Source organism: Hypanus sabinus, chromosome 12 (assembly GCF_030144855.1).
Source record: "Hypanus sabinus isolate sHypSab1 chromosome 12, sHypSab1.hap1, whole genome shotgun sequence".
In the NCBI taxonomy this organism is placed as follows: domain Eukaryota; kingdom Metazoa; phylum Chordata; class Chondrichthyes; order Myliobatiformes; family Dasyatidae; genus Hypanus; species Hypanus sabinus.
In genome coordinates, this window is record NC_082717.1 from 81804449 (window position 1) to 81831088 (window position 26640).

Genomic DNA, 26640 nt, shown 5'->3' on the forward strand with positions numbered 1-26640 from the left:
TTACAGCAGGAAAATATATAGTTTCTTAATTTCTCTCAATTTATGACATGTTCAAAATTGCAACATCACTGTGTGGGATGCTTATCTCCTCTCTACATAGTGAATTGCAATTATGAATCTTGCGGACTGCAGTTGTCACAACAGACTAGTGGAATTGATTTCTACAAAAAAGATTTTATACTCGCCCTCCATCTGACTGGTAATTCTGCATTTAGAGAACATGAAGCAGGTCACTGTTTACACTGGCAAAAATAATGGTTATTTGGATTGACTAAATTTCCCTGCAGTTTGTCTGTGTTTCTATGATTTAAGGCAATTCATGCTCATCTAAGCACCTTCAAATGTAAGAGTTTCTGCTTCCCACTGTTTTAGGCAGTGAGATCCAGATCCCTGAGCATATTTTTTTCCATTTGGATTTTCTGGTGTTCTTTAGATAAAACTGGTTCATCCATGACCTGGTGAATTTTTCCAGTACTGTTCTTTTTTTCAGATGAGCAGCATTTGTAGTGTTTTTTAATGGTCTTGCAATGTTTGTGTTCCCTTTCATAAAATACTCACGAGAGTGAATATAGAATTATAAAATGTATGAAGAAGAGTACAACTATAATTCCATTTGTTGTATGTTTTGAAGTGAATCAAAATGCAGTCCACCCTGTTTCTCAAAAGTTCACAGGTTAATTTCTGAACAAAGTATACAACTCTGAAATTCTTCAATTCACCGTGTAGCCATGAAACCAAGAAAGAAAAGAAAGGCAGCTTGATCGCCAACCCCCAAGTCCCATCTCTCCAAAAAAAAAGAGCAAAAACATCAACAACCCAAATCCCCCCCCCAGCGCAAAATAAAGAAGGGCGGGTGAAGAAACAAAGAATATAAAAACTGTAAGTGAAAAATAGAGCCTATAGTCCAAAGTCCACATCGAAAATGCAGTAAAGACCTGGACAATGCTCTCCCGGCAGGCTCTCCCCTCTCTGGCACAGAACACCGACCAGAAGAAAAACATCAGCACTCACCCTCTGACCTTGCTTCAATCTCCATCATTGCTTTAATCGGTGAAATGGAGCCAAACATTGGCTTGCTACAAGCCTGCCTGCTAAGAGCTTTACATGTACTGCCTTCCAGAATCCTGCCAGAGACTGCAGAGCGCTAGAACACCCAAACAATCTCCAAACTTCTGCACTCACCTTGATGATTCAAATGCTCTGGTTGCTGCAGTCAGCAAACAGTAGAAGCTTTAATTTGGTGAAACATTGGTTTGCGCACCATCCTGTAGTCTTCTCAGCATGAGGTTCGTTCACGCTGCCTCTGCCTGCCAGAATCCTCTCGGAGATTGCAGAGTGCTGAAGCAACCAAATGATCTCCAAACAGCTAAACACAGGCTCCAGCAGTTCCAGAATCACATTCAATACGAGATATAAATGTAAGGCATAAAAGAAGTGACGAAGATTGTTTCATGATCTATCAGAAGATGTCAACCAAAAGAGCATTGTACACAGGTGCTGCTTTGACTGGAAGTGCAAATGAATTGAAACATTGGACAATGTTACTGAGATGAACTTAACAATAGAACAAATATCAGACCCAAAACTCTACTCAACGTCAAAACTGATCAGTCCGGTTCAATGTCAGGTAATTTTTTGGAAAAAAAAAGATTATAATCAATGATTAGGGGTGAGCATTTGTAACAGGACTGAAAGTGATGTTGTCTGCTTTCATCCAAGTTTTTGCTCTTAATGACCATTTGTTCAGAAGTCAAGAATACACTAATATACTCTGCATATGTGAAATTTATAGGTTTTTTTGACCAATTCTGCAAATGTGTTCCTGTTGGAACCCTGCAATGACGTCTCAAAGATCATTGATGAACAGATTGACGTGTGCAAGGCTGTCCTGAGTATCTATAGGCACATGATCATGGAGTTAACCATGAATGAAAAGACATGGTGAGTGATTGCACTTATCTTTAAATACTGCATTTAAATTTTGAATAAGTTAATGATTTTCATTCACAAAAGCAGTGTTTTTAACATAGCAAAAGTTTACCAAATTCCCTCAACTCACTGGCAAAATAATTCTGAGGATGTATGACAAAAGGCTTAGTCAAAGAACTATGTTTTAAAAGGAGGAATGAGGGGATGGTAGACCTTTGAGGTTTTCTGTAGGTCAGCAGGACATTGATCTCTTTTGGAGAACATGCAGCCATGTGAGAAAGATTGCATATTGGTGCAAGCTATCCAAAACATCGCTGTGTGTGTTTTGATTTCAAAGCAAGCTGAAGGAGGAATGAGGATTTCAGTAGCAAACGAATTGAAACACTGGACAATGTAACTGAGATGGACTTAATGATTGAACAAATATTAGGTCCAAAACTCCACTCGAGGACAAAAATCAACAGTCTGGTTCAATGTCAGATAATTTTCAGGAAAAAGACTAGAATCAAATGATCGGGGATCAAAGGTCATAACAAGGCTGCAAGTGATATCGTCAGCCTTCATCCAATTAAAAACTGGGAAGTTTCTGCTTCTCTGGTACTTGATGCTGGACAAATGCTTTCACAGTTTACTGAAATTGATTGAAAATTAGTCAGCAGGCCCTGATTAGGTAAAGCTGGATATCATCAGCACGTGTAGAACATGACTTGTTTTTGGATGATGTTGTTGAGGGGTAACACAGAAAAGTAACTAGGAAGAAGCAAGGGTAGAAGTTTGGGGTACAGTTTGGGAACAGAAAGAGAAACTATTGGTGATTCTCTGGTTATGATTAGATGGTTAATGATAAAACATAGTGCAATCCTATCTCACTGATAAATAGTAGTAGAAATATGAGTATAATGATAGTTGTAGAAATAATGCATTAGAAGCATATTATATGGTTGTTGGAGGAGAAGAAGATTTACCATGTCATAATGACATTGGATAAGGACTGAACGTGAGTGATTTTAATCACTCCTATTTCAGTCAGAAACTTGATTAGATTGGAAGATTTGGAGTGGAGCCCTGAGTAAGAGGCATGAATGTGAGAACCTATAATGTGAAGAGCTGAGCCTAAGTTAGAGATTTGAGAGCAGAAAGCAGTGAAAATATAGTTTTCAAAGCATTTGTATTTTATTTGAATTGCAGTTTAAAAAAAATTACTTATTTTAATTGGGAAGCTACTGAATGGAATGTAAATGATGTTTTGAGGAGCATCACGGAAAGAGGCCACTTACCCTGTACCGGCTCTGTACACGAGGAATGAAGCCATTCCTTCCATTCTTTCCTCCAGATATTAATGCTTGGCCCCTTTTGAGCTCTACAATTGAATGTGCCAGTGCTGTCTACCTGACACTGCCATCTAGATCCTAAACACAATAAATAGAACTTCACTCATATCCAGCACTGGGACCAGTTTCTCTCTGTCTATTCCTTTCAAGGTTTTTACCTTTTATTGTATCTCCTCACAACCTACACTCTATGGACAGCAATCCAAGATAAAAAATAAACACCACTACAGTTTCAGACGTGCTTTAGTTTTGAGAAAAGTTTCATCTGTTCAGGTTTCTGTCAAAATTGCAATAATCATTGTGCTAAGATACTGTTACCCATATTTTTGCCCATACCAGACACTATTTACATTGTATGTCATTTTCCTGTCAACATTTAAACTTAAGATACAACATATTCTCACAGTGAAGATCACTTAATATAAATTGACCATGGAATGACCATAGACGTTGAGGATATAAACTCTGATAAAGACAAATGCTCCTGGTTCTTTTTATGTTATTAGGTAGTTTTATCTTTTCCATGAAGTTTATTGTTCAGTCAGATAATTATACAATAAAATTATAACTTTGTGCTGTAATATATTGCAGACAAATTTATGACTTGCTCCTGCTTTTTATACAAATTGGAAGTTTATTTTCACATTACAGAAGATCTGTTTATTTATGTTTATATTCAGCAAAGATTTCATCCATATAATCACTGAGCTGAGTCTGACCTATTAACAAGTATATGGATTTAGACACATTGTATGTAAACCTTTCTAATGACCGGGTTTTTCTTTTATATAGGGAGCAACTTTTGCGAGTATTGCTGAAGATCACTGAAACAATTATGCAAAAGCAACAGGATTTGCATAAACAAGATACTTTTGCGCAACATATGGCTGAACTACTTTTTCGGGTAAAATGTGTAAATACTTTAATGGGAAGCTCTGTGTATAATGGGTAAATAAGCAATATGGGTACAGTAACTGTAGTGGCTGCTGGACTTGCTGTAGTTTAGAGATGACTATGTTCAGTATTTTCTATTCCTTTTTCAGGTTTCCTATAGAGAGAGAGAGAGTGTGTGTATGTGTGTGTGTTGTTTCCATTGTACTTTATACTGGAAATCCCCAGGTTATGGCAGTTCCATTCCTGAGAACTGTTTGTAACCTGAACTGTTAATAAGTCAGAAATGAACAAGAAGTGTGTAGCAGAGAGTCACAGAAACTGCTGTGATGGGAGCAAGCACAGGAAGAGTGGTTACCAGCTGGCTTCACTGACTTAGTGAGTCTGCTTAGTGGCCCCACTTCTGCTCTGCTCAGCCCAGCATCTATTCCTGTGGCTAAGGGAGAGGATGTGGGAGAGAAGACTCCATTACCACTAGACAGAAAATGCCTGCAGTCCTCATCCCCACACATCCTGTTGGTCTCCCAGATGTTTGTTCATTTGTATGGGGAGGGCTTGTAAAGTGAAAATTGATGCTTTTTATAAGATTTTTCAAGTTTCATCTTTGTGAGTTATTGGAGATAAAACTGGAAAGTCATTTGTCAGACAATAGCAACTGATCATAGCTTTCCTAGCTTTTTAGAAACCCTTTTGTAGGTCAGGACATAGTAGCTTGTATTATTTATGGTATCCAATGAAGATCATAGTTTGGGTTATATCTTTGGTGTAGAACAGAAGAATTTTCTCACAATGTAACATCATCCCATTTTGTTTTACTTAAATAGATATGTCTGTTTTTTTATTGTCTTTCTTTGCATTTACTTCATTTTAAATCCTTTTAGTTTGAAGTCCCCTTTTTGCCTATCCTTATATCTACCAGACAACATACTTTTAATATTAAAAGTATAGAACATTTATTCCATTGCAAGGGAAGGTACTTGACCATCACTCATTGATCCATTTGTTGTAATGCTCAGATGGTAAGCTCAGGTGCAATAGAATTTCTAGTCCATTGTTAAAAGCAAAGTTTGCTGTTCAAAAACAAAACACTTGCAAAGATTGAAGCTGATGGAGGGAAAAGAAATGTGTCAAAAGGAGTTACATTATTTGCTTTCATATCACAAAATTTACAAACCACTGTCCAAAAATTAAGCTTTGGAATGAAATACGCTGTCGCAAATATTATATGAAAAGCAGTAAAAGATTGAATGAATGAAAATCTTATTTTTCAATTAGTGATTACTGAGGCAAATGCTGTTTAGGTGGCTTGGTGTTATGAAGAAATGCAGTATGCACCTTTTCCTAGGAATGAAAAAGAAACTCCTACAGGATATGCACCTTTTTTCCCTACCCCCATGCAACGGATCATCTTGAATATACTATTAATTTCTTTTTACATTTTGTATTCGCAATTTGAAGAGAGTGGCTAAGACTGTTTTCCCTGTAGTGAAGGAGACAGAGAAGAGAAGTGGCTGTTGCTGGAGATGGAATGTGAATCAGTATCACAAAAGGAAATATTTTTTCAGAATGCTTAAAAGGATGAGGAAGATATGACTGGTAATGGAGGTGGTAGTCATCATCTGAAGCGTTTGAAACCATGTGAACTGTCCTTTTGAATTTGGCAATCTCTGTCAAGGGGGATTTGAATGGATGACAGGAGGTGAACCAGATGTGGAAAATAGACAATTGTGGAAGAGAGCCTTATCAACCATAATAGAGGGGAAATCATGGTGGATGGAGAATAAATACATCTTGACAGCTCTGGTCAGAACTATGTAGTGGATATGTGAGAATGGGGTAAAATAATGGAGTCTGTAAATGAACCAGTATGGGAGAAAATGTCTTGGGTCCAGGAACTGTTATGGATCACAAATGCCGACATTTTCCCTTGGTGTGATGAGGAAGTTGAGTCAAAATGGAAAGGTGAACCAGGAGAAAGTGGGAGTAGGCCCTTTAGAATAGCTGTAGTTCTCTGGTTCTTATTTTTGCCAATAACACCATGTTGTAGGAAGAGATAGAGGAACAGTGGCCTTCAAAGTAATAACTTGCATCAATTTCAGTGCATTCAGTGTACTTTGTTACAGTGTACTGTTCTAAAATATACTCAAGATTGCCTCTGCAATTGTACGTGGCTAATTGTTATTTACTCCATATTTCTTCATGCATCTATATTTATGTTTCTTTCAATATAGTCCACATTCAAATCTTTGCAAGTCTTTATTCATGCATCTATTTGCTCTGTCCAAAGGCAAATTACTGCAGTACTTTGCAGAAGTCTTTGGCATCCTATCTAGATGAAAGACTCTGGTTTCCTCGGCTGTGTAAGTCTAGGGAAGACTATCTCCAGCCCCACCAAAGTTGTGAGATTGAGGTGTGAGCCAACCGCAAACCCCCTGTTTGTGTCGACGTTTCAGTGCTGCTGAAGGGTTTTGGCTCGAAACATCAACTGTGCTTTTTTCCATAGATGCTGCCTGGTCTGCTGAGTTCCTCCAGCATTTTGTGCGTGTTTCACTGTATTGAGATTATTTTTGTACTTTTTCGTTTTAATTGCTGTTTACAGTAAGGTAAAATTTGATTGTGTTACATTGCTCTTGGGTGTTTACATGGTTAAAGTAAGGAATGCTGTAAGTTCTTCATAATGCTCTGTACCTTTTTTGCTATCATTGTATTTATGTTTAAGTTTGCAGATTTTATCTTAAATATATTTTTCTTCTGTTTAGACCCTTATTGTCGCTTGGATACGAGCTAATTTGAGTGTCCATGTTTCAAGAGAGCTATGGGATGAACTGCTGTCTGTGCTATCATCTCTCACCATGTGGAGTGAGCTGATCACTGAGTGGGCAAAGATCATGGATTCTCTTACTGTTGTGTTAGCGAGATGTGTATACAGTCTCGATATGAACAACTTACCGCTGGACAAACTGAGTGAACAAAAGGAAAAGAAACAAAGAGGGAAAGGTAATGTAACTAGCTTGTTGGTTTGTGGCAGGCCATTCTTCAAGAGGATGAGAGGAAATGTATTCCAAATGAGAAGAAATTTTTGAATGGAAGAAGGACACTGCCATGGCTGACAAGAGCCAAAGTAAAAGCAAAACCGAGGGCATACAAGGAAGCCAGACCTAGTGGGAAGATAGAGGATTAGGAAGCTTTTAAAAACTTGCAGAAGGAAACTAAGAATGTCATTAGGAAGGAAAAGGTGACTTATGAAAGGAAGCTGGTGACTAATATCAAAAGAAGATAGTAAAAACTTTGTTATGTATGTAAGTGGAAAAGAGATTTGAGGGTAGATATAGGTCTAATAGAAAATGATGCTGGAGATGTTGTAATGAGACGCAGGGATGACAGAGGAACTGAATGTGTATTTTGCATCACTCTTCACAGTGAAAGACATCTGCAGTATACCAGACATTCAAGAAAGTCAGGGAACTGAATTATGTGCAGTGAAGATTACGACTGAGAAGGTGCTCAGGAAGTTTAATGGTCTGAGGGTGGATAAATCTCCTGGACGTGATGGAATGCACCCTGGAGGTCCAAAGGATGTAGCTGGAGAGATTGCGGAGGCATTAACAATGATCTTTCAAGAATCAATAGATTCTAGCATCATACCGGATGACTGGAAAATTGCAAATGTTACTCTGCTATTTTAGAAAGGTGGGACACAGCAGAAAGGAAAATATAGACCTGTTAGTCTGACATCACTGGTTGGAAAGTTGTTGGAATCGATTGTTAAGGGTGAGATAACAGAATACCTGGAGGCACATAACAAGATAAGCCAAAGTCAGTGTGGTTTCCTGAAAGGAAAATCCGTCTGACTAACCTACTGCAATCTTTTGAGGAAATTACAAGCAGGATAGACAAAGGAGATGCAGTAGATGTGGTGTACTCGGAATTTCAGAAGGCCTTTGACACGGTGCCACACATGAGGCTGCTTAGCAAAATAGGAGCCCATGGAATTACAGGGAGGTTGTTGGCATGAGTGGAGCATTGGGTGATCAGCCAAAAACAGAGAGTGGGAATAAAGGGATCATATTCTAGCTGGCTGTCAGTTACCAGTGGAATTCCACAGGGGTTGGTGTTGGTACCGCTGCTTTTTGCGATGTATGTCAGTGATTTAGACTATGGGATTATTGGATTTGTGGCTAAATTCCCAATGATACAAAGATAGGTGGAGGAGCGGGTAGTGTTGAGGAAATAGAGAGCCTGCAGAGAAACTTTAGATAGTTTAGGAGAATGGGCAAAGAAGTGGCAAATGAAATACAATGTTGGAAGGTGTATGGTCATGCACTTGGGTGGAAAAAATAAATGGGCAGACAATTATGTAGATGGGGAGAGAATTCAAAATGCAGAGATGTAAAGCAATTTGGGAGTCCTTGTACAGGACACCCTAAAGGTTACCTCCGTGTTGAGTCGATGGTGAAGAAGGCGAATGCAATGTTGGCATTTAAGGGGTATAGAATATAAGAGCAGGGATGTGATGTTGAGGCTCTATAAGGCACTAGTGAGACCACACTTGGAGTATTGTGTGCAGTTTTGGCTCCTTATTTTAGAAAGGATACACTGACATTGGAGAGGGTTCAGAGAAGATTCATTAAAATGACTCCAGGAATGAAAAGGTTACCATGTGAGGAATGTCTGGCAGCTCTTGGGCTGTATTCCCTGGAGTTCAGGAGAATGAGGGGTGATCTTATAGAAACATTCCAAATGTTAAAAGACAATAGACAGTAGACAATAGGTGCAGGAGTAGGCCATTCGGCCCTTCTAGCTAGCCGCCATTCACTATGATCATGGCTGATCATACACAATCAGTACCCCGTTCCTGCCCTCTCCCCATATCCCTTGACCTCACTATCTATAAGAGCTCTATATAACTCTCTCTTGAATGCATCCAGAGACTTGGCCTCCACTGCCTTCTGGGGCAGAGCATTCCACATATCCACCACTCTCTGGGTGAAAACATCTCTGTTCTAAATGGCCTACCCCTTATTCTTAAACTGTGGCCTCTAGTTCTGGACTCACCCATCAGCAGGAACATGCTTCCTGCCTCCAGTGTGTCCAATCCCTTAATAATCTTATATGTTTCAATCAGATCCCCTCTCATCCTTCTAAATTCCAGTGTATACAAGCCCAGTCGCTCCAATCTTTCAACATATGACAGTCCTGCCATTCCGGGAATTAACCTTGTGAACCTACGCTGCACTCCCTCGATAGCAAGAATGTCCTTCCTCAGATTTGGAGACCAAAACTGCACACAGTACTCCAGGTGTGGTCTCACCAGGGCCCTGTACAGCTGCAGAAGGACCTCTTTACTCGTATACTCAATTGCTCTTGTTATAAAAGCCAGCATGCCATTAGCTTTCTTCACTGCCTGCTGTACCTGCATGCTTGCTTTCATTGACTGATGTACAAGAACACTTAGATCTCGTTGTACTTCCCCTTTTCCTAACTTGACTCCATTTAGATAGTAATCTGCCTTCCTGTTCTTGCCACCAAAGTGGATAACCTCACATTTATCCACATTAAACTGCATCTACCATACATTTGCCCACTCATCCAACCTGTCCAAGTCACTCTGCATTCTCATAACATCCTCCTGACATTTCACACTGCCACCCAGCTTTGTGTCATCAGCAAATTTGCTAATGTTACTTTTAATCCCTTCATCTAAATCATTAATGTATATTGTAAACAGTTGCGGTCCCAGCACCGAACCTTGCGGTACCCAATGGTCACAGCCTGCCATTCCGAAAGGGACCCGTTAATCACTACTCTTTGTTTCCTGTCAGCCAGCCAATTTTCAATCCACATCAGTACTCTGCCCCAATACCATGTGCCCTAATTTTGCCCACTAATCTGCTATGTGGGACTATCCAAAGCTTTCTGGAAGTCCAGGTACACTATATCCACTGGCTCTCACTTGTCCATTTTCATAGTTACATCCTCAAAAAACTCCAGAAGATTAGTCAAGCATGATATTCCCTTCATAAATCCATGCTGACTTGGACTGATCATTAGGCCTGAATAGATTAGATATAGCCAAGTTATTTCCCATGTTAGGGGATTCTAGGGACAAGAGGACACAACTTCAGGATTGAAGAACATCCATTTAAAACAGAGATGCGGAGAAATTACTTTAGTCAGAGGCCGGTAAATCTGTGGAATTTGTTGCCATGACCGGCTGTGGAGGCCAAGTCATTGGGTGCATTTAAGGCAGAGATAGATAGGTTCTTGATTAGCCAGGGTATCAAAGGGTATGGGGAGAAGGCAAAGGAGTGGGGATGACTGAAAGAATTGGATCAGCCCGTGATTGAATGGTGGAGCAGACTCGATGGACCAAATGGCCTGCTTCTCCTATATCTTATGGTCTTATGGACTGATATTATCTCTCTTCATTGTGAGCCTTATTTTAGTTTCATAATTTGCTACATCTTTGATGGGGCTCATCTGTGAAACTGGTGTAATTTGGTTAGGTGACATGTAAAATGGAAAACTATGTCAAAATTGATTAAAGTGTTCAAATTGCTTTCATGGGTCTGTTGGGGGTAAAGGATGGGGAAGTTGATTAGTATTTTAACTATTATATTGAGGCTGCATATGTAAGATTTAACCCAACTTGTTTTTAATTTTTGCTTAATTACAAAAGGGAAGCCGGGTTTCTTGGATCTCAGTCATTTTGCTGATATCCCTGAGCCTCAATCTTCTAATGGCGTGGTGGCTTATATATTTCCTTACTCCAACTGGTGGTCTTGCTTTTGTTTGATCCCTTTTGGTTTAAGTTGTCCTCTCCTGATGTGTTTGTAGACTTTTGCGATGTTACGATCCTCAGACTTTTTCCTTCCTCTCTCCTCCATGGTAAAGAGTGGATGACAAACTTTTAACCACCCAAAAGCCAACCTGCTTTTCAGTCTGAATGGCTTCAACTGAAAAGCAGAAATGTTGAAGGTTTAATCAAACCTTTAAAGGGTGTGACAGAAATCTACTGTGTTCGTAAATGTAAAATGACTTCCCTGATCCATCCATCTACACATTACTGGGGGAGGCATTAATATTCTAGATTTTTAATAGAATTGTCATGTTCAGTTGACATTATAAAGCATTGCAAAAATCAACTAAGAACTAGGAATGTATTAGAATTAATTCTATTATATTTAATGTATCTTTAATTTTTAAGGAGTTTATCAAGATCTTAGTAAAGGAACTGGAGTGGGTAGGTCCTTTTCTCTGAGCTGGAGAAATCAAGCTGATGGCACACAAGAGCATATGCGATTTCGAAGTGCAACTACCTCTGGAGCCCCAGGTGTTGAGAAAGCCAGAAATATTGTCCGCCAGAAAGCAACAGGTAAGTGGCTGAAGGGCTTAGTTGTTCATGAACTGACTGGTTTTAGATAATACAATAACTTGTACAGTGTTTGTGATGCTTATGAGAGTTTTTTTTAATCACTAAAGCCTGTTAATTACATGTTCGATAATAAGACTGATTCCAGGGCAGAGATCTTTGGTTTCTTTTTTTGCAGTCAAGGCTTGTATTCTTGGTTGCTTCTAGCTTCTTCATTGACTTTCCTCTCCTCTGCAAGATTTCCTTTTCTTACAAGCCACCTCTTTATCGTTATAATAATCGCACAGCATACAGAAGCATATTTTAGTTAAAATTTCAAAATTACTTGTTACACTTCAGCTAGCTTTAGTGTCAATTTTTGGGCATCCTATTTTAGAATAGAAAGAGTGTTAGGTTGAAGTAAGTTCATCAGTATGATACCTAGGTTGAGAGATTACAATTTTATGAAATAACTGGCAAACCCAAGGTTGATCTTCATGGGGTGAAGAAGCTTAAGATGGTTATTAGAGGTATTCGCGGTTATGAAAGTTTGCAAGGGTAAGAAGAGTGAAATTTAAAAAAAAAATCAGATTTGTCCATTCACATGGGTGAGGGTTGGGAACAGGAAAAATATTAATGATCAGTTATTATGATCTGGATTGAACTCCAAAGAAAGGTGATCATCACTTCTTGAATGGAACAGAATAAAAATTTAAGTATATATGTAACAACACAAAGTTTGCCAGGCTGTTAGCTCTTTCAAAGATATGGTACTGGTGTGGACTGAATGGTCTTGTGTTCTTTGATATGATTTGACACTTGTCCTTCATCTGCAGGCTCTATCACACCCTTTGTGTTTTTGGACTGAACTTCCAGGGGCATGGTTTCACACAGTCATGTGTTCTATCACATAACTTGACAAATATTTTCGATGTTGTGAATATCACTGACTTTTTTCCCTTATTTTTTTCTTGAACCCTGCTTTCATCATTAAGATAATAATTCTAAACTTCTGCTGTTCATGATGTTTTCCCCCATTCTTCACAACCTCTGCATCATTTGGTCAATGTCTACCACCACACAGAGTCATTCCTATCTTTTTTTAATTTCCTTCGACTCAAACATTCCTAGCATTAATTTTAATCCCTCTCTTGTTCCCATCCTTTTGAGAAATATTCTTTCGTCATATGTTCATAATACAGATTCCATTGCTTTGCCTCAAGATTATTGTTTTTGTTTTTCATGTACACGTTAGATCAAAATGCAAGGCAAGTCGTCTTTGCCATTATGTCTTGTAGAACCATTGAGCTTAGCAGCACAAACAGGCCCTTTGGCCCATCGAATATGTGGCAGCTTGATCTTCTGCCTAGTCCCATCTACCTGTACCTGGACCATGGCCCTCTATAACTCTCTCATCCATGTTCTTATCCAGACTTCTATTGAATGTTACAATTGAACTTGCATCTTACCACTTCTGCTGGCAGCTTGTTCCATACTGAGACCACCCCCTGAATGAAGAAGTTCCCTGTATTCCTGAATTAGTGCTGTAGGCAAAAATATTCTACAAATACTTTCTATCTTAGAATGTATTGAATAAATGATCTGATCTCTTCAAACTATGTACGGAGAAAGAATACTTTGAAGAATGCCTTTTACTGTATCTTTAAAATATACTGTATAAATGACCTGATCTCTTCAAGCCATAAATTGTACTTCAAATGTACCATGTAATGTACAGGAACAAGCTTAAATTTCATGTTAAACATTTATGATTATCAATTGATTGCGAAGGTGTAATGACTCTGAACAGGTGGTTCATTTACTTATAATTCAGTGCCATTTTTGTTTTTTCCCTTTGAACGATATTGTCAGTGAGGTCCACCAGAACAGTGGTTCCAACTTGTGTGTGTTGCACTCTTGGGGTATTGAATTATTGTCAGAAGTTAAACAGGATCCATGAAACATAAGTAGTAGAGAGAATTTATTTGCAGAGTTGACCAACGCAGTAAGACGATACTCAGTACACCAGATGCTGCAGCCACAGAGCTGCTAACAGTTCCTAGGGCAGTGCCAAATCTTTACAGGACTTTCATCACAATGGGAGGGCAGGAGAGAACTGGATTTCATCATGTATGATTAGTGGGGCTTTCATTCAAAACATTTGGAAAGTACAGAACTAGGCCACTAGTGCTGAATTTTTAAAAATGGGTAAAATGGACAGTGTGAATAGACATCCAAAGCACAGCTTTACATAGTTGAGTTCTGTAGGTTTTATGTCAATTTCAGAAAAGTGGAACAAAACATGGTTCTTAACATTTCTTTTTGGGTTGTTAGGAGTTATCGGCAAAAGTCCTCTTTTGTTTGCTGTTCAGGCTCATGGTGAAATACATATACTGCTCACTACAAATAGATTTTTTTTATTATTAACTGTGAGACTTAATGAAATAGTGTACATCCATCTTTTTTTGCTTTCCTTTCAAAGAGTGGAGCTGAAAGATTAAAGGCAAACAGATGGTGCATATTTGCCTTCTCAGGTGCCATTTCTGGCTGACACAGAGTTACAAAGCTATTGGCAAATAAACTTATCCCCATTGACAGTTAACAAATTGGTGTGATTAGCATGTTTGCTTTTCATAAGCCCCACGGCTTTCACACTAGATGATGTTTGCATTTCTTCAATTTTTTTTCAATTAAGGCCAAATTTGTAAATCAGTGTGGTTTCTTTTTAATAAATAATGACCAACTCCAGACTTCTTTCACAAGATCCTTTGTGCTTAATATCTCTATTACTGTGATTTGATGGAATTAGTTGTTAAAAGGTACATAGATTTGCCAGATGGACGAGTCTTTAATGATGAGTGCTGTTTTAAAATATGCTGCATCTGTGACCATGAGAGATGAAATAGATTTTTGCCACCTCCACTTTCCCTTATGATGAATTGCTTGCCTAATTGAATTTTCCATGCAGTGAACATCAGAGTATTATGTTTTGCTGTATATGGGTTCTGGCGGAGAAATAATGGTAGTTTTAATTTTTCTTTATTCATATAATTGAAATTGCCCTTTGAAAGCACCGATAAATGAATGCACAACAGTATAATCACTGGCTAAAATAGCAGATGTTTTATTGCATAAATTTCATGTGGCGTAATTCAGACTTGTCACATTTCCTTGACTTTCGCCAGAAATGGATAATGATGTAGACGTTCATCCAAACGTTTTCTTCCCACTCATTCAATATTATATGACATTTTGCTTTCTAATATTTTTTGCCATTGTATTGTTAGTGTTTGTAAAGTGTACTTACTAACTAGAGCATGAGTTAATCAAATCTGGCAATAGAAGCAGCAAATTTATTTGAACAGAGTAAAATGTTTTTCATTTCTAAGGAAATTTTTGTACATTTGCCTTATTGTAACGTATTTTCGTATTACCCAGCCCCCCCCCCCCCAAACACTCTGTATTCTCTCTCCACCGGGCAAACGATCAAAAAGTCTGAATACACAAACCATGAGGTTCAAGGTTCAAGGACCTCAGCTGCCATGGTACTCCATGGTAGTTCGGGGCATCGGAGTTCAAGTTCAATTCCAGCGCCATTCTGTAAGGAATTTGTGTACGTCTTTCCCATGGAGTGCATGGGTTTTCCCTGGGTGCTCTGGTTTCCTCCCACTGTTCAAAGATGTGCCGGGTAGGTTAACTGGTCATCAGAAATTGCATTGTGACTAGGCTAGGATTAATTGGGGTTGTGGGGCAACTGGAGTGGCATGGCTGGAAGGGTTTGCTCAGTGTGGCATCGCTAAATAAATAAATATGACTATTGACTGGTTCCCTCGTACAATAATGCACTCTCTTGACCACATAGTCTATCTCATGATGATCTTGTACAAGTGACAATCTTAAAACAATACTAATTTTTCCGTACTATCTGTTGTCCTGTTGATTCCCACACAGTAATTAGCAACACCAAATCTTCTCTCCACTCAATTGTGGTCATCATATTGCTTGTGTTATTCAGACCGAAAATAAGTTATAATTTTCTTAGTAGTTAGATTAGTGACAAATGGTTAAATGCAGACCATGAAAATAGTGAAAAATACTGCATGTACTTCGATAATGAGCTCCATCCTTTAATTACTAATTTTTTTTAATTTAGTTTAAATGCTTAATTACTTTTTTCCCTGAATGATTACATTAAATGTTTGTTATTTATGTCAGGTGTTACACCACAATGTTTCTGTTGTCCATTTAGATGTCAGTACATGTGATTTTAAAAAATAAATAAGTGTGTGTGTGTGTATATGTGTGTGTGTGTGTGTGTATATATAAAAAATGTTATAACACACACATTTATACATGTGTATACACACATAAAATATTTATTCCTTCTGAATTCAAGCCACAGTACAAGAAGTATTGTTCTTGCCTTTTGAGGTTTTGCCTGAGGTCGTGTGGTATCATCTGAATACAACAACATATTTTCAAATGGATAATTATATCTGTGCACAAAGGTGATACCTTAGTAGAATGCTAAAATATCATAAAGTATTTTAATTGCTATCTTCTGATAAATATGTATTTTAATGCATTTTAATTATTGTTGCCTGATTTATTTCTTTGGAAGCTAAACGAAGTCAATCTATCAGCAACTGTGTGCATCTTTATGAGGCTTTGCCAAGTACTAAAAGTGTGCCCCTGCTGCTTCATACTGTGAGCTCTCTCTTACCTGGCATCACTCATGCCCCTTCCTCTCAGAAACTGTCAGGTACTGTACTGTAAGCTGTATTTCTTCATAACTGTCTGATTTTCTCACTCTGCTCTGAGTTTCTTTCCACTTGGCATTTATTGTGTGAAGATGAAGTTGCACAGTCATTGAAACCTGTAAAGGATAAATTTAGTTTTCGCATTTACACTTCCTCTTTAATGGATAATATTTTCTTTTACACCTTGGTAATTTTTTATGTTATGTGGATGTGCAACAAGCTTTCAAAAATACAGCTGCAATGAGAGAAGAACAGCTAGTAATAAGTGTTATTTGTTGAAAGTCTTCAAGGCTACTCTTTAAAGTTGTGCTCTTTTTCTTGAATTTCTTTTGGGACAGCTCTGACTGCTCCTCTCTAAACTCCCGTCACCCCTGAATAGGGTATCCTAGCCCTCTTCCCAGTCACTTATTGTGAAGTATTGGGCATGGTGATTTGTTTAAAAAGTCACAAGGTTTAAAAAGTTGACTTTTTTGGGGTGTGTTAACCCTATTGTGGATGGATTTGTTCTAATAAGTCCTATAAACTGCTGCCTATTCCCTAAATAGTTCTTTAATTTGTGGAATAAAACCAAAACACAATCTATAGAAGGAAACTACATTTTCAGTTTGTGAGAAGCATTGCTTCCAAAGGAAATTTTTCTTTGGTCTGCAGCTTCTGTAGATTTTGTAAATCAGCCCAGGATTTCAACTCATTTGTGCATTTGAAACATAGAAACATAGAAACAAAGAAAATAGGTGCAGGAGTAGGCCATTTGGCCCTTCGAGCCTGCACCACCATTCAGTATGATCATGGCTGACCATCCAACTCAGAACCCTGTACCTGCTTTCTCTCCATACCCCCTGATCCCTTTAGCCACAAGGGCCATATCTAACTTCCTCGTAAATATAGCCAATCAACTGGCCTTATCTGTTTCCTGTGGCAGAGAATTCCACAGATTCACCACTGTGTGTGATTCACTCTCTGTGTGAAGAAGTTTTTCCTCATCTCGGTCCTAAAAGGCTTCCCCTTTATCCTTAAACTGTGACCCCTCGTTGTGGACTTCTGGACAGTCAGGTTGCAGTAAACTTGGGGAATGGCATAATTTGCCATCATTTTGTGCATTTATTGGAACTCATTTGCCCTAAAAATCATTACTAACTGCTCAGAGTTTATGTTTAAGTTCAGAATTATTTCACAGATATGTAAACTTATTTGATTGGTATAGAAGTTGCATTTTAATTGAAGGCAAATTTGCATTGTTGAAATAGGACCTAATTTGCTCAGGTCTATCTGAGTTGTTGCCTGTAGCCTCTCTACACCAGGACATGGAGGAACAATCATGCTGCCCTGTATTATTTAATATTCCAGCATTTGGGCCTGAACAGTACTAATAATACTCTTTTTAAAAAAAAATCTGCCCTGAAAATTTTATCCTCAGTTTTACCAGCTGTAAATTTGCCCTGTTGATAGTAATCTTTAAATGCCTCATTATAATTAAAAATAACAATATTCTTTGAAAAACATACCTGGCAACTAGTCATACATTATGTGCAAAAGTAAAGTTGCACTATATTTAAAATAATTACTTTGCTTTCAGAGTGGTGAGTATTCTTAAGCATAGTTTCTGCAAGTATTTCGTTAAGTTCATCTGTTATTGTTAGTTTAGTATACAAATATTATTTGTAACTCAGTTCATTTTTGAATATGCAATTTTTTTGCTTCCCTATAAACAGTTGACTTATTTATTGCATAGAATGTATTCCATTTGTCTCAACAGTTTATGTCTTTTATAAAGTACTTCTATGATACTTGGGAACGTTTACAATGAGGATTGTGTGGGTTGACAGTGGATGATGACAAATTCTATTGATTGGTAAACAAAAGTCCTTAGAGACAAGGATTAAATATAGCATTAAAAAGAGCAATTGTCATGCCATCCTAATTAGACTTGATACATTGCTACAGACTGGTCGGCTTTAACAAGTTACTGGCTGAAGCTGAGTACTGGATCTCATGTTTCTGTACTAAAATGTGTAAGGGGGTTGCATTGTTCCAAGGATAACTAGTATTTTATGCTTACATTTTAACAAGTGCTTTTTCATGAAGAACATTTTTAAGATGAGTGTATTCCCGAAGTTGGATTCTGTCAATCATTCCCATACCTGTTATGTGTGTTTCTGTTCATATATGTACATAGAAGATGAAGAGCCCCAACAACCAGACAGTATACTAGATAATGAAGAACTCATTGCCAATACATTAGAGCACGAACAAAAGCTGACCCATAGCAGCAGCACTTCTGACATTGCTGAACAGCTATGTGCTGATCGATTGCAAGGTAAGATGAAAAATAGTTATGGATTTGAAGGTCATTTTTTTTACTGAAGGCTCAACATTATCATTTGGATGGGAATTCTATCTAATGAGGGTGGGAATGAAGATTAAATGATTAAAAGAAATAACAAAATCCCTGAAATCTAAAAACTCTTTTGGGGCTAATTGAGTGGATTTATCCTAGACTCAGCTATTGTGTTTTACAAGGAAGAACAAATATTTGTCAATATCCTGACAATTAACCTCAATTTATGGGAATAAACAAGAACTTACCAGCTTTTTGGATGGTGTGCAAATAGAGCCCTCCAGTACAAAATGACAGATTTGTTGCAATAATGCCTTTTGATAACTATTGTTATTTTTCAAATATATGTTTTGACTCATAAGAATGGGATTTCAGACAATTGCAGGATGTTTTATAATAAACTTTCTCTTTTTCTTCTCAAACAAAGCGACTAAGCAGTGAACTGTACTTTCTGTACAGATACTTGCAAATATTAAATAAGTTACTCTAACCTTGTCTTCCTGCAGTTTATTTTTAAGTATCCTTTAACAGTTGGGCATCATTCTGTATCTACAATCTATTGAAATTCTTTTTAGTAAACCGATGGAATGGATTAACGAAATAAACATTCTCATTATGAACAAAGCAAAGTTGAAGATTACTTTATTGTGAATTTCAATAGATTTGTGTATCATAGATTTCAAACTTTTTCTATTTCTTGTAGGAAAAAGAAGGGAACATTCATCTAGTTTCAGTAACTCTGAATCAAAGATTACTGTTGCTGAAAACAGACAGTCTGGAGGGAAGGAGAACAAGGCTCCAATTGTAAGCTCATGTCCATACAAAAGTAACCTTTGTAGTATCTGTCAATTTGTAATTAAGGGAGAATCAACTTTAAGTAATTATGAACTTCACATAATGAAGTTAAGCTGCAATAAAAAATCAGAAAGAGTGCAGATTTCAATTTATTTATAAAGGTTGTGACTTTGTTCAATGAATGCTTATTATAGTCAGATACAGAAAACCCATTTTTTGATGATCCTCACAGTCACTTCAAAGTATTAAAAATAGAAGTTTTTGATGAATAAACTCTCCTTAGGCTTCCAGCTGGGTACAGGTATCAATTTTAACCAGTCTTTCAATGACAAACCCTGGATCTTCATCAGCAATGATGCCTGAACATGTCTAGTCTGGTGGTACTTATACCCTCATCTTCTGTCCCTCCTGGTTGGTTAGTCCTCATCCAATCGGTTATCTGCTGTCCCACCTTGTTTCCAATCGAATTTCAGTGCGAATTTAGAGCAAGACCTTCTGCTTTGTTAAAATCCTTTTTCTCCAGTTTTATTTCAATGTCTTCCTTCACTTGGAGGTCCCACAAGCCATTGGTGTGACACAGAATTTTAACAAAGACAAAGGTCTCGCTCTAAGTAAGAACTGAAATTTAATTGTAAACAAGGAGGGACAACAGAAACCTGAATGGATGAGGACTAACCAATCAGGAGGGATGGACGCAGGGGTATAAATACCACCTGACTAGACATGCCTAGGCATTGTCCCTGATGAAGATGGCAGAGTTTGTCATGGAAATGTCGGTTAAAATTGATGCCTGTACCTGGCTGGAAGCCTGAGTAGAGTTTATTCGTCGTATACACTGGGAAAGCACTAGATCCTTTTATGTGTAAGATTTTGGTCATAGTTGAATTAAAAGGTAAATGATATTTTACAAATATGCTCCAACTCTTTGAGGGTATGAACGTGTAAGAGCTGACAAAGGGAAACTTGTGGATGTAATGTCTATAATCTTGAATCGTGAATTCAGAGTTCCGAAAGACATTTAACAAAGTGCCACATAAGAGGCTAGTGCATAAATCAACAGCTCAATGCAATGGAGGAATTGTGTTTGTATAAATTGAAACTGGTCATCACATAGAGAACAGAGTTTGAATAAATGGATCTTTCTCATTCTGGAAGGATATAACTAGTGGAGCACCCTAGAATTGTGTCTCTCAGTTATTTATGGTTTACATTGATGACGTGCAGAAGAGTACATTAAGTAAGGTTTCCGAGTTTGCTGATGAGTTGGAAGTAAGTAGATTGGCACGTTGTAGTTCTGTAATGGTATGTAGATAGCTTTCATTGCAAAGGATTGGAATTTAGTAATAGGGAAGATTTTTCTATAGTTATTTAGTGTATTGATAAGATCACACCTGGACTGCCATGTAGATTTGGTCCCTTACCTAATAAAGGACATAACAGTGTTGGAGACACTGTAATGGATATTCACCAGGCTAATTCCTGCAAGGAGAGGGTTCTCCTATTAAGAGTGGCAACACAGTTTGTTATGTATTTGTTGAGAGTTCAGAAAAAAGAGGGCTGGCCTTTTTCAAATATCTAATATTTTAGGGTAATGCGACAAGGTACAGTAGAAGTTGAGATGTTTTCACTTATTGGAGAGTCATAAACAATGGGGTATGATTACCTTTTCTCCACTTTTAGATATGGGAATGATAATTAAAACAGGTGTACAAATTTATTTTCACATAGGGTGTATCGCTAGAATTGCCTGTTTAAGAGTAGGTCTGCAGAAGTATTTAAAGTGGCGATAGATAAATATTTGAAAATAAGGAATTGGTGGTTATGAAGAACTGACACAGAGGCCAGTTTAGATCAGCCATGATTGTATTGAACGGTGCCATTGGTTTAGTCCTACTTCTATTTCCTTGTGTCCTTGTGATTTTTAAGGAAGATCTGCCATAAGTAAGTATCTAAACATCTTTTTATATTCAAAAACACTGGAGATTCTGCAGATGCTGGAAATCCTGAACAACAAACACAAAATGCTAGGGGAACTCAACAGCTCAGAGTTCTTCCAATGTTTTGCTTGTGGTGGTTTTTATATTCAAGATGTTAATTGGGACAGGGAAACCCAGAGTTTGGTAAGATTTAGTCTTGAGTGAGTTTTTTTCTGAAGTATTTCCTGTTACCCAGTATGCTTTTGCAGGTAGTCCCTGAGTTGAACAATATGAGACCTTGTAGTAGTAGGATCTCAAAGTGGTGGAAGAACATGGGTAAATTAGAACTAGCCCTTCTCATAGTGCTCCTCTTGAAGACTTTCAACAATCAGCAAAGCCCCAAAATCAGTTTTGCTGGCTGTTAAAACTGTAGTGTTTTCATTATTTTAGAACATCCCTAATGGGTGCCACTTAGATGCACATTGTTATAAGCAAGAGTAGGATTTGTTTGGAGCATTTCCCTTCTAACTAATCTTGAAAATTTTTGTTCAATTATTTATTAAGAAACGTCTTCATTTTTATTATCATAAAATAAGATGGAGTTACATCAGTTTAAAGAAAACGGCCACATTAGTAACTTTTTCAACCATAAAATCGCTAGATTTTATGTTAATATTTTTAGGTCAAAATTCCAAGGGATGTTAATGGAAAATAAATTAATATCTTTTGATAATCCAAGATCTTTCTGATCCAGGTATCTGCGTCCCTCTGCATTTGCTATAATCGTAGTTGTAACGTTGTATCTGTCTTACTTGTGTAACTGCTGATGGATAACCTCTGCACTGGTTTCGGTAACGAATGCAACTTGCAGCTTGAGCCCATTAGAAAGGCCAAGAATGTGTCAGCCTACTGCACCTGTTCCATTCTGACCCTCACAGACACACCCACACTCTCCACCCCCAAATCTGCACTACATCAGTTGATCAAATAAATACAGGTGGGGCAGTCAGATACTGAATGTTGTGAGCAAATAGCTGAAGGATTTCATTGGGTCATACAGCATCTGTGGAAGGAAATGGCTCAAGTCAACATTTCATGTCAAGACCCTTCATCTGGATTGAGAGTTGAGGGAAAGATGGCGAGTATTAAAAGGAGGGAAGAAGGGTTGGAGCAAGAGTTAGCAAGCAATAGGTGGATAGGGATAGGGGTGATAGGCAGTTAGAGGAGGAAAGAGTGGAAGCAGCAATCTTGTACAGAAGAGACCATTACTGGAAAAAAAAGGTTTAAATTCCTTTCTGATAAAGGAACTTCTGTTTTTTTACTTTTTAAAAAAACACAGCAATCACTGAGCTGCTGCCCGAATCTGCAGAAGTTTGACACTCTCAAGTGGATGCAGAAATTAGTTGTAATGGGCCAGTCCTGATGAAGGGTCTTGGTCTGAAACATCAACTCTTTATTCCTTTCCATAGATGCTGCCTCCCCTGCTGAGTTCTTCCAGTGTTTTGTGTGTGCTGTAATGAACCTGCAATAATGTTAATGTTAAGAAGAAACAAATGCTTCAACTCACTTTTTTGTTGCAGATCATGATACGTAGAAGCAGTAGCACTGGTGACCCAGAAAGTAATCCAGATGAACTTCAGCCACCTCGAGAAGGATACAATTTGAGAGCTAAAAGTGAGTCTCGAATGAATTAACATTTTGGTTTCTTAGGCTTTAGTAGGAATTTTGAACTTTTTAATTTGCTAGGGCTCAGGTGGGCGTTTAACTGTGACAACTTTCCGGTGGCAGTAAACCTGTTGTCATAAACGTCTTCATATCAATTATACTGAAATTTGAATGTCCTTTCTTTCATTAATGATAACTTCTTTTCAGCTTGAAACTAAGTGCAGTTTACAGAAGAATTTCCAAGAGAATATTGTTTAATGCAAATAGGCCATTATCAGGATCTTCAGTTAAGTAATCACATCACTAGCATCAGACTGATTTTCTATGATTTGAAAAGGCCAGCACATTGACCATGAATCTGAACTGTTAAGACAAAGTTATATTTTTAGAGTATTCAAAACTCAGAAGTCCAATGGAGTTCCTTTGCAATTGGGGGAGAAAAAAACAAATGCTGGGAATGTGAAATAACAAAATGCTAGAAGTGCTTTGAAGGTCAGGCTGCATTTGTAGAGAAAGAGAAAAGTTAACTTCTCAGGTCAATAAACTGTCTGTTCACTCTTCTTCTTTGGTGCCTGTCCTGTTGGGTATTTCAGCACCTTGTTATCACTGCTTTCATATTGTAGCTTTTTTGTGCCTGTTGTGGCTAAAACCTTCAAATTACTAACTTGCCTATTGGATTCCTGCATCAGCCATTTTAGATCTTCTTGTTCAATATCATTTCCTCTTTTATGAATTTTTAGTTCACTGGGATCTATAACTATCCAATATTCCCTTATAGTATAAAACTTTTTCTCATCATGTGGGTGATAACAGTTGTGACAATTGATGCTCTTTCCAATCTTAAAAGCCATAAAAGTGGTGGCAATCGCAGTCAGGGAGTGTTTAGAAATAGTCCAACTGTTTGATGCACGTTACTGGTGGTTACATATGGCAGTTCCTTGGGGTGGTGGGGATGGGGACCAACTGTGATGATTAAATGTTGCAAATTTGGACATAAATGAAGTCTGTGAGTATCATGTTAATTTTGTAGTTACTTTGCACTTCTGATGGAAGGTTATGATCAGTTTTCAAAACCTTCCTCCTTTCTAATTGTGGATCAACACAGTAATTCTGTGTCAGGGAATAGTCCAAAAGCTTCAAAACTTTAAATAAGTCTAAAACTATTTTTTGGTTCAAAATGTTTTGCTATGAAAAATATTTTCCTATATGAAGCCCCAGACAATTAAATATTTAACAATGTATTCAAAAAGATTACATAATATTCATGGTACTGCTGGGCAACCAATATTCCATGCATGTGAAAGTGACTATTTTTTGTCTTAACACTTAGGTGGGAGTATTAGCAGTGAAACTTCAAATGGTTTTAATAATTTCAATGAAACGAAGATTTCCTTAACTCAGTGGAAGAGATTTGATGAAGGATCAGATATCAGTGCAGTGGATGGTGCTGTTGATGCAGATACTAATTGCAGCTGGCAGAAGGTGAATTCTTCCAACCCTACTGTTCTTGCAGGTAGGAGATACAGAGAAGCAGAATTAATAGTTTGATCGTGTTTGTTTTTGTATTCTTTAAATATGCCACTTGATGCATTGAACACTACTAGTTCATTTTTGTAGCCAGTAGACATATGGTACATGCTGTAATTTGGATTAAACCACTTAGTGTTATTTGCAGTCTATGTGAAAATATAAGAGCTGGGGAAAACCAATATACTGTACTTACTGCAGTAATAAAGGGAAGAGTAGAAGTAGTTTTAATGGAATTATAAATTGAGTATTGAGGAGATGATTTAGAATCTAATGCAAGAGTGTACAAAATGTTCAACTATTTGACATGCTAAATATCAAAAGATAATTGTGAATGGGGAATAACAAAATGTTAATTGTTTGAGTGATATGAAAGTTTATTCTGAGATCTGAGAAACATTAAAGAAAATGGCAATATTAGAATAAAAGAAGCAATAAAATGACCACTTGAAGAAAAATGTTAAATTCTATCTAGAATATATACTGTAGATTAGCACAGAGCAGTCGGATTCGTAATCAGGTTTAATATTGCTGTCTTATATGATGTGAAATTTGTTGTTGTGCAGCAGCAGTGAAATGCAAAGACACAGGGTTACCATAAATTACAAAATAAATAAATATTGCAAAAATAAACGGAATAAATGGGGTTATGTTAATGGGATTATGGATCATTCAGAAATCTGCTGGTGGAGGGAAAGAACCTGTTTCTGAATCATTGAGTATGGGTCTTCAGTCTCCTGTACCTTGTCCTTGATGGTAATAATGAGAAGAGGGCATGACTCAGACGGTGAGCGTCCTAAGTGATGGATCTCCTTGGTGGAGAGGGTTGTGCCCATGATGGGGCCGGCTGAATCTAGAACCCTGTGCTTTGGAGCCTCCATATTAGGCTATGAAACAACTAGTCAGAATGCTCTCCACCGTACATTTATAGAAATTTACAAGTCTTTGGTGACATATCAAATAGAAGGTAGAACATGTACATAGGATAGTGTAGTGCAGAAACACAACGTTGTACTGAATCAATTGGATTAGTAATCTAATGGCCAACTAAACTAATTCCTTCTGCCTACACAATGTCTATATATTTCTATTTCCCTCACATTCATGTACCCATCTAAACATCTCTGAAAAATCCCCGATGTATCTATCTCTACTAACACCCCAGACAGTGTATTTCAGACACCCACTATTCTCTGTTTTTAAAGATAAAAAGACTTGCCCCTCACATCTCCTTGAACTTACACCTCGCACCTTAAATGGATGCTCTCTGATATGAGACATTTCCACCCTGGGAAAAAGATAGAGTCCATCTACTGTTTCTATGACTCTCATAATCTTATAAACCTCTATAAGATCTCCTTTCAGCCTCTGCTACTTAAGAGAAAGCAACCCAAGTTTGTCCAACTTCTCATTATAGTACATGCCCTATAAACGTCATCTGCAGCATCATAGCAGCAACCTATAAACCTCAACTGAACCTTCTACAAAGCCTCGTCATTTTTCCTATAATGAGGTGACCAGAGCAGCACACAATACTCCAAATGCAGCCTAACTAGAGTCTGATAAAGCTGCAGCATAACGTCCTGACTTTTGAACTCAGTGCCTTGACTAGTAAAGGCAAGCTTAGATGTAGCAGCTCTTTCCCAGTGATTGACTTGCGTGCCATGGCACTGGTGACCGGTTCCATGTACCATAGTGTTACAAGAATAGCATATGCGAGAGACTTGCTCGCTTTTCTTTTGTCTAAAGAGTCTTCCCTTCACAGTGAGGTTACAGCCAATGCTGAATAACCATTGGGAAAGTATGCTGCAAGTATAGGAGGGCCCACACACGCATTACTCTTGTAATTCTGTAACTTGAGGAGACTTACTGAAGTTTGTAGTGGTACTGAATATTTCATGTCACAGTTTTTGTAACTTAGGGTGACTTAGATTGATCCTAAGTCAATTGACCCATACTCAGTGATTCAGAATGCTTGACTCAGATGTTTGGTTGAAGAGTTTACTGTTGTCTATATATGAATGGTTAATAGACAATAGGTGCAAGAGTAGGCCATTCAGCCCTTCATGCCAGCACTGCCAATCACTGTGATCATGGCTGATGATCCACAATCAGTACCCCATTCCTGCCTTCTCCC

The 26640-nt window shown here is 37.8% G+C and overlaps 1 protein-coding gene across 5 annotated transcripts in view; it reads left to right on the forward strand.

The window, feature by feature from the left end:
• The window catches only part of ralgapa2 (Ral GTPase activating protein catalytic subunit alpha 2), a 482467-nt gene that overhangs the window by 151414 nt on the left and 304413 nt on the right, over positions 1 to 26640 (forward strand). For all 5 annotated transcript variants that reach the window (XM_059986278.1, XM_059986280.1, XM_059986279.1 and 2 more), the window contains exons 13-20: positions 1793 to 1941; positions 4053 to 4164; positions 6911 to 7148; positions 11359 to 11526; positions 18439 to 18579; positions 19304 to 19404; positions 22892 to 22985; positions 24307 to 24489. In XM_059986278.1, coding sequence (XP_059842261.1) covers positions 1793 to 1941; positions 4053 to 4164; positions 6911 to 7148; positions 11359 to 11526; positions 18439 to 18579; positions 19304 to 19404; positions 22892 to 22985; positions 24307 to 24489 — 1186 coding nt within the window. The remainder of the gene's footprint in view (positions 1 to 1792; positions 1942 to 4052; positions 4165 to 6910; positions 7149 to 11358; positions 11527 to 18438; positions 18580 to 19303; positions 19405 to 22891; positions 22986 to 24306; positions 24490 to 26640) is intronic.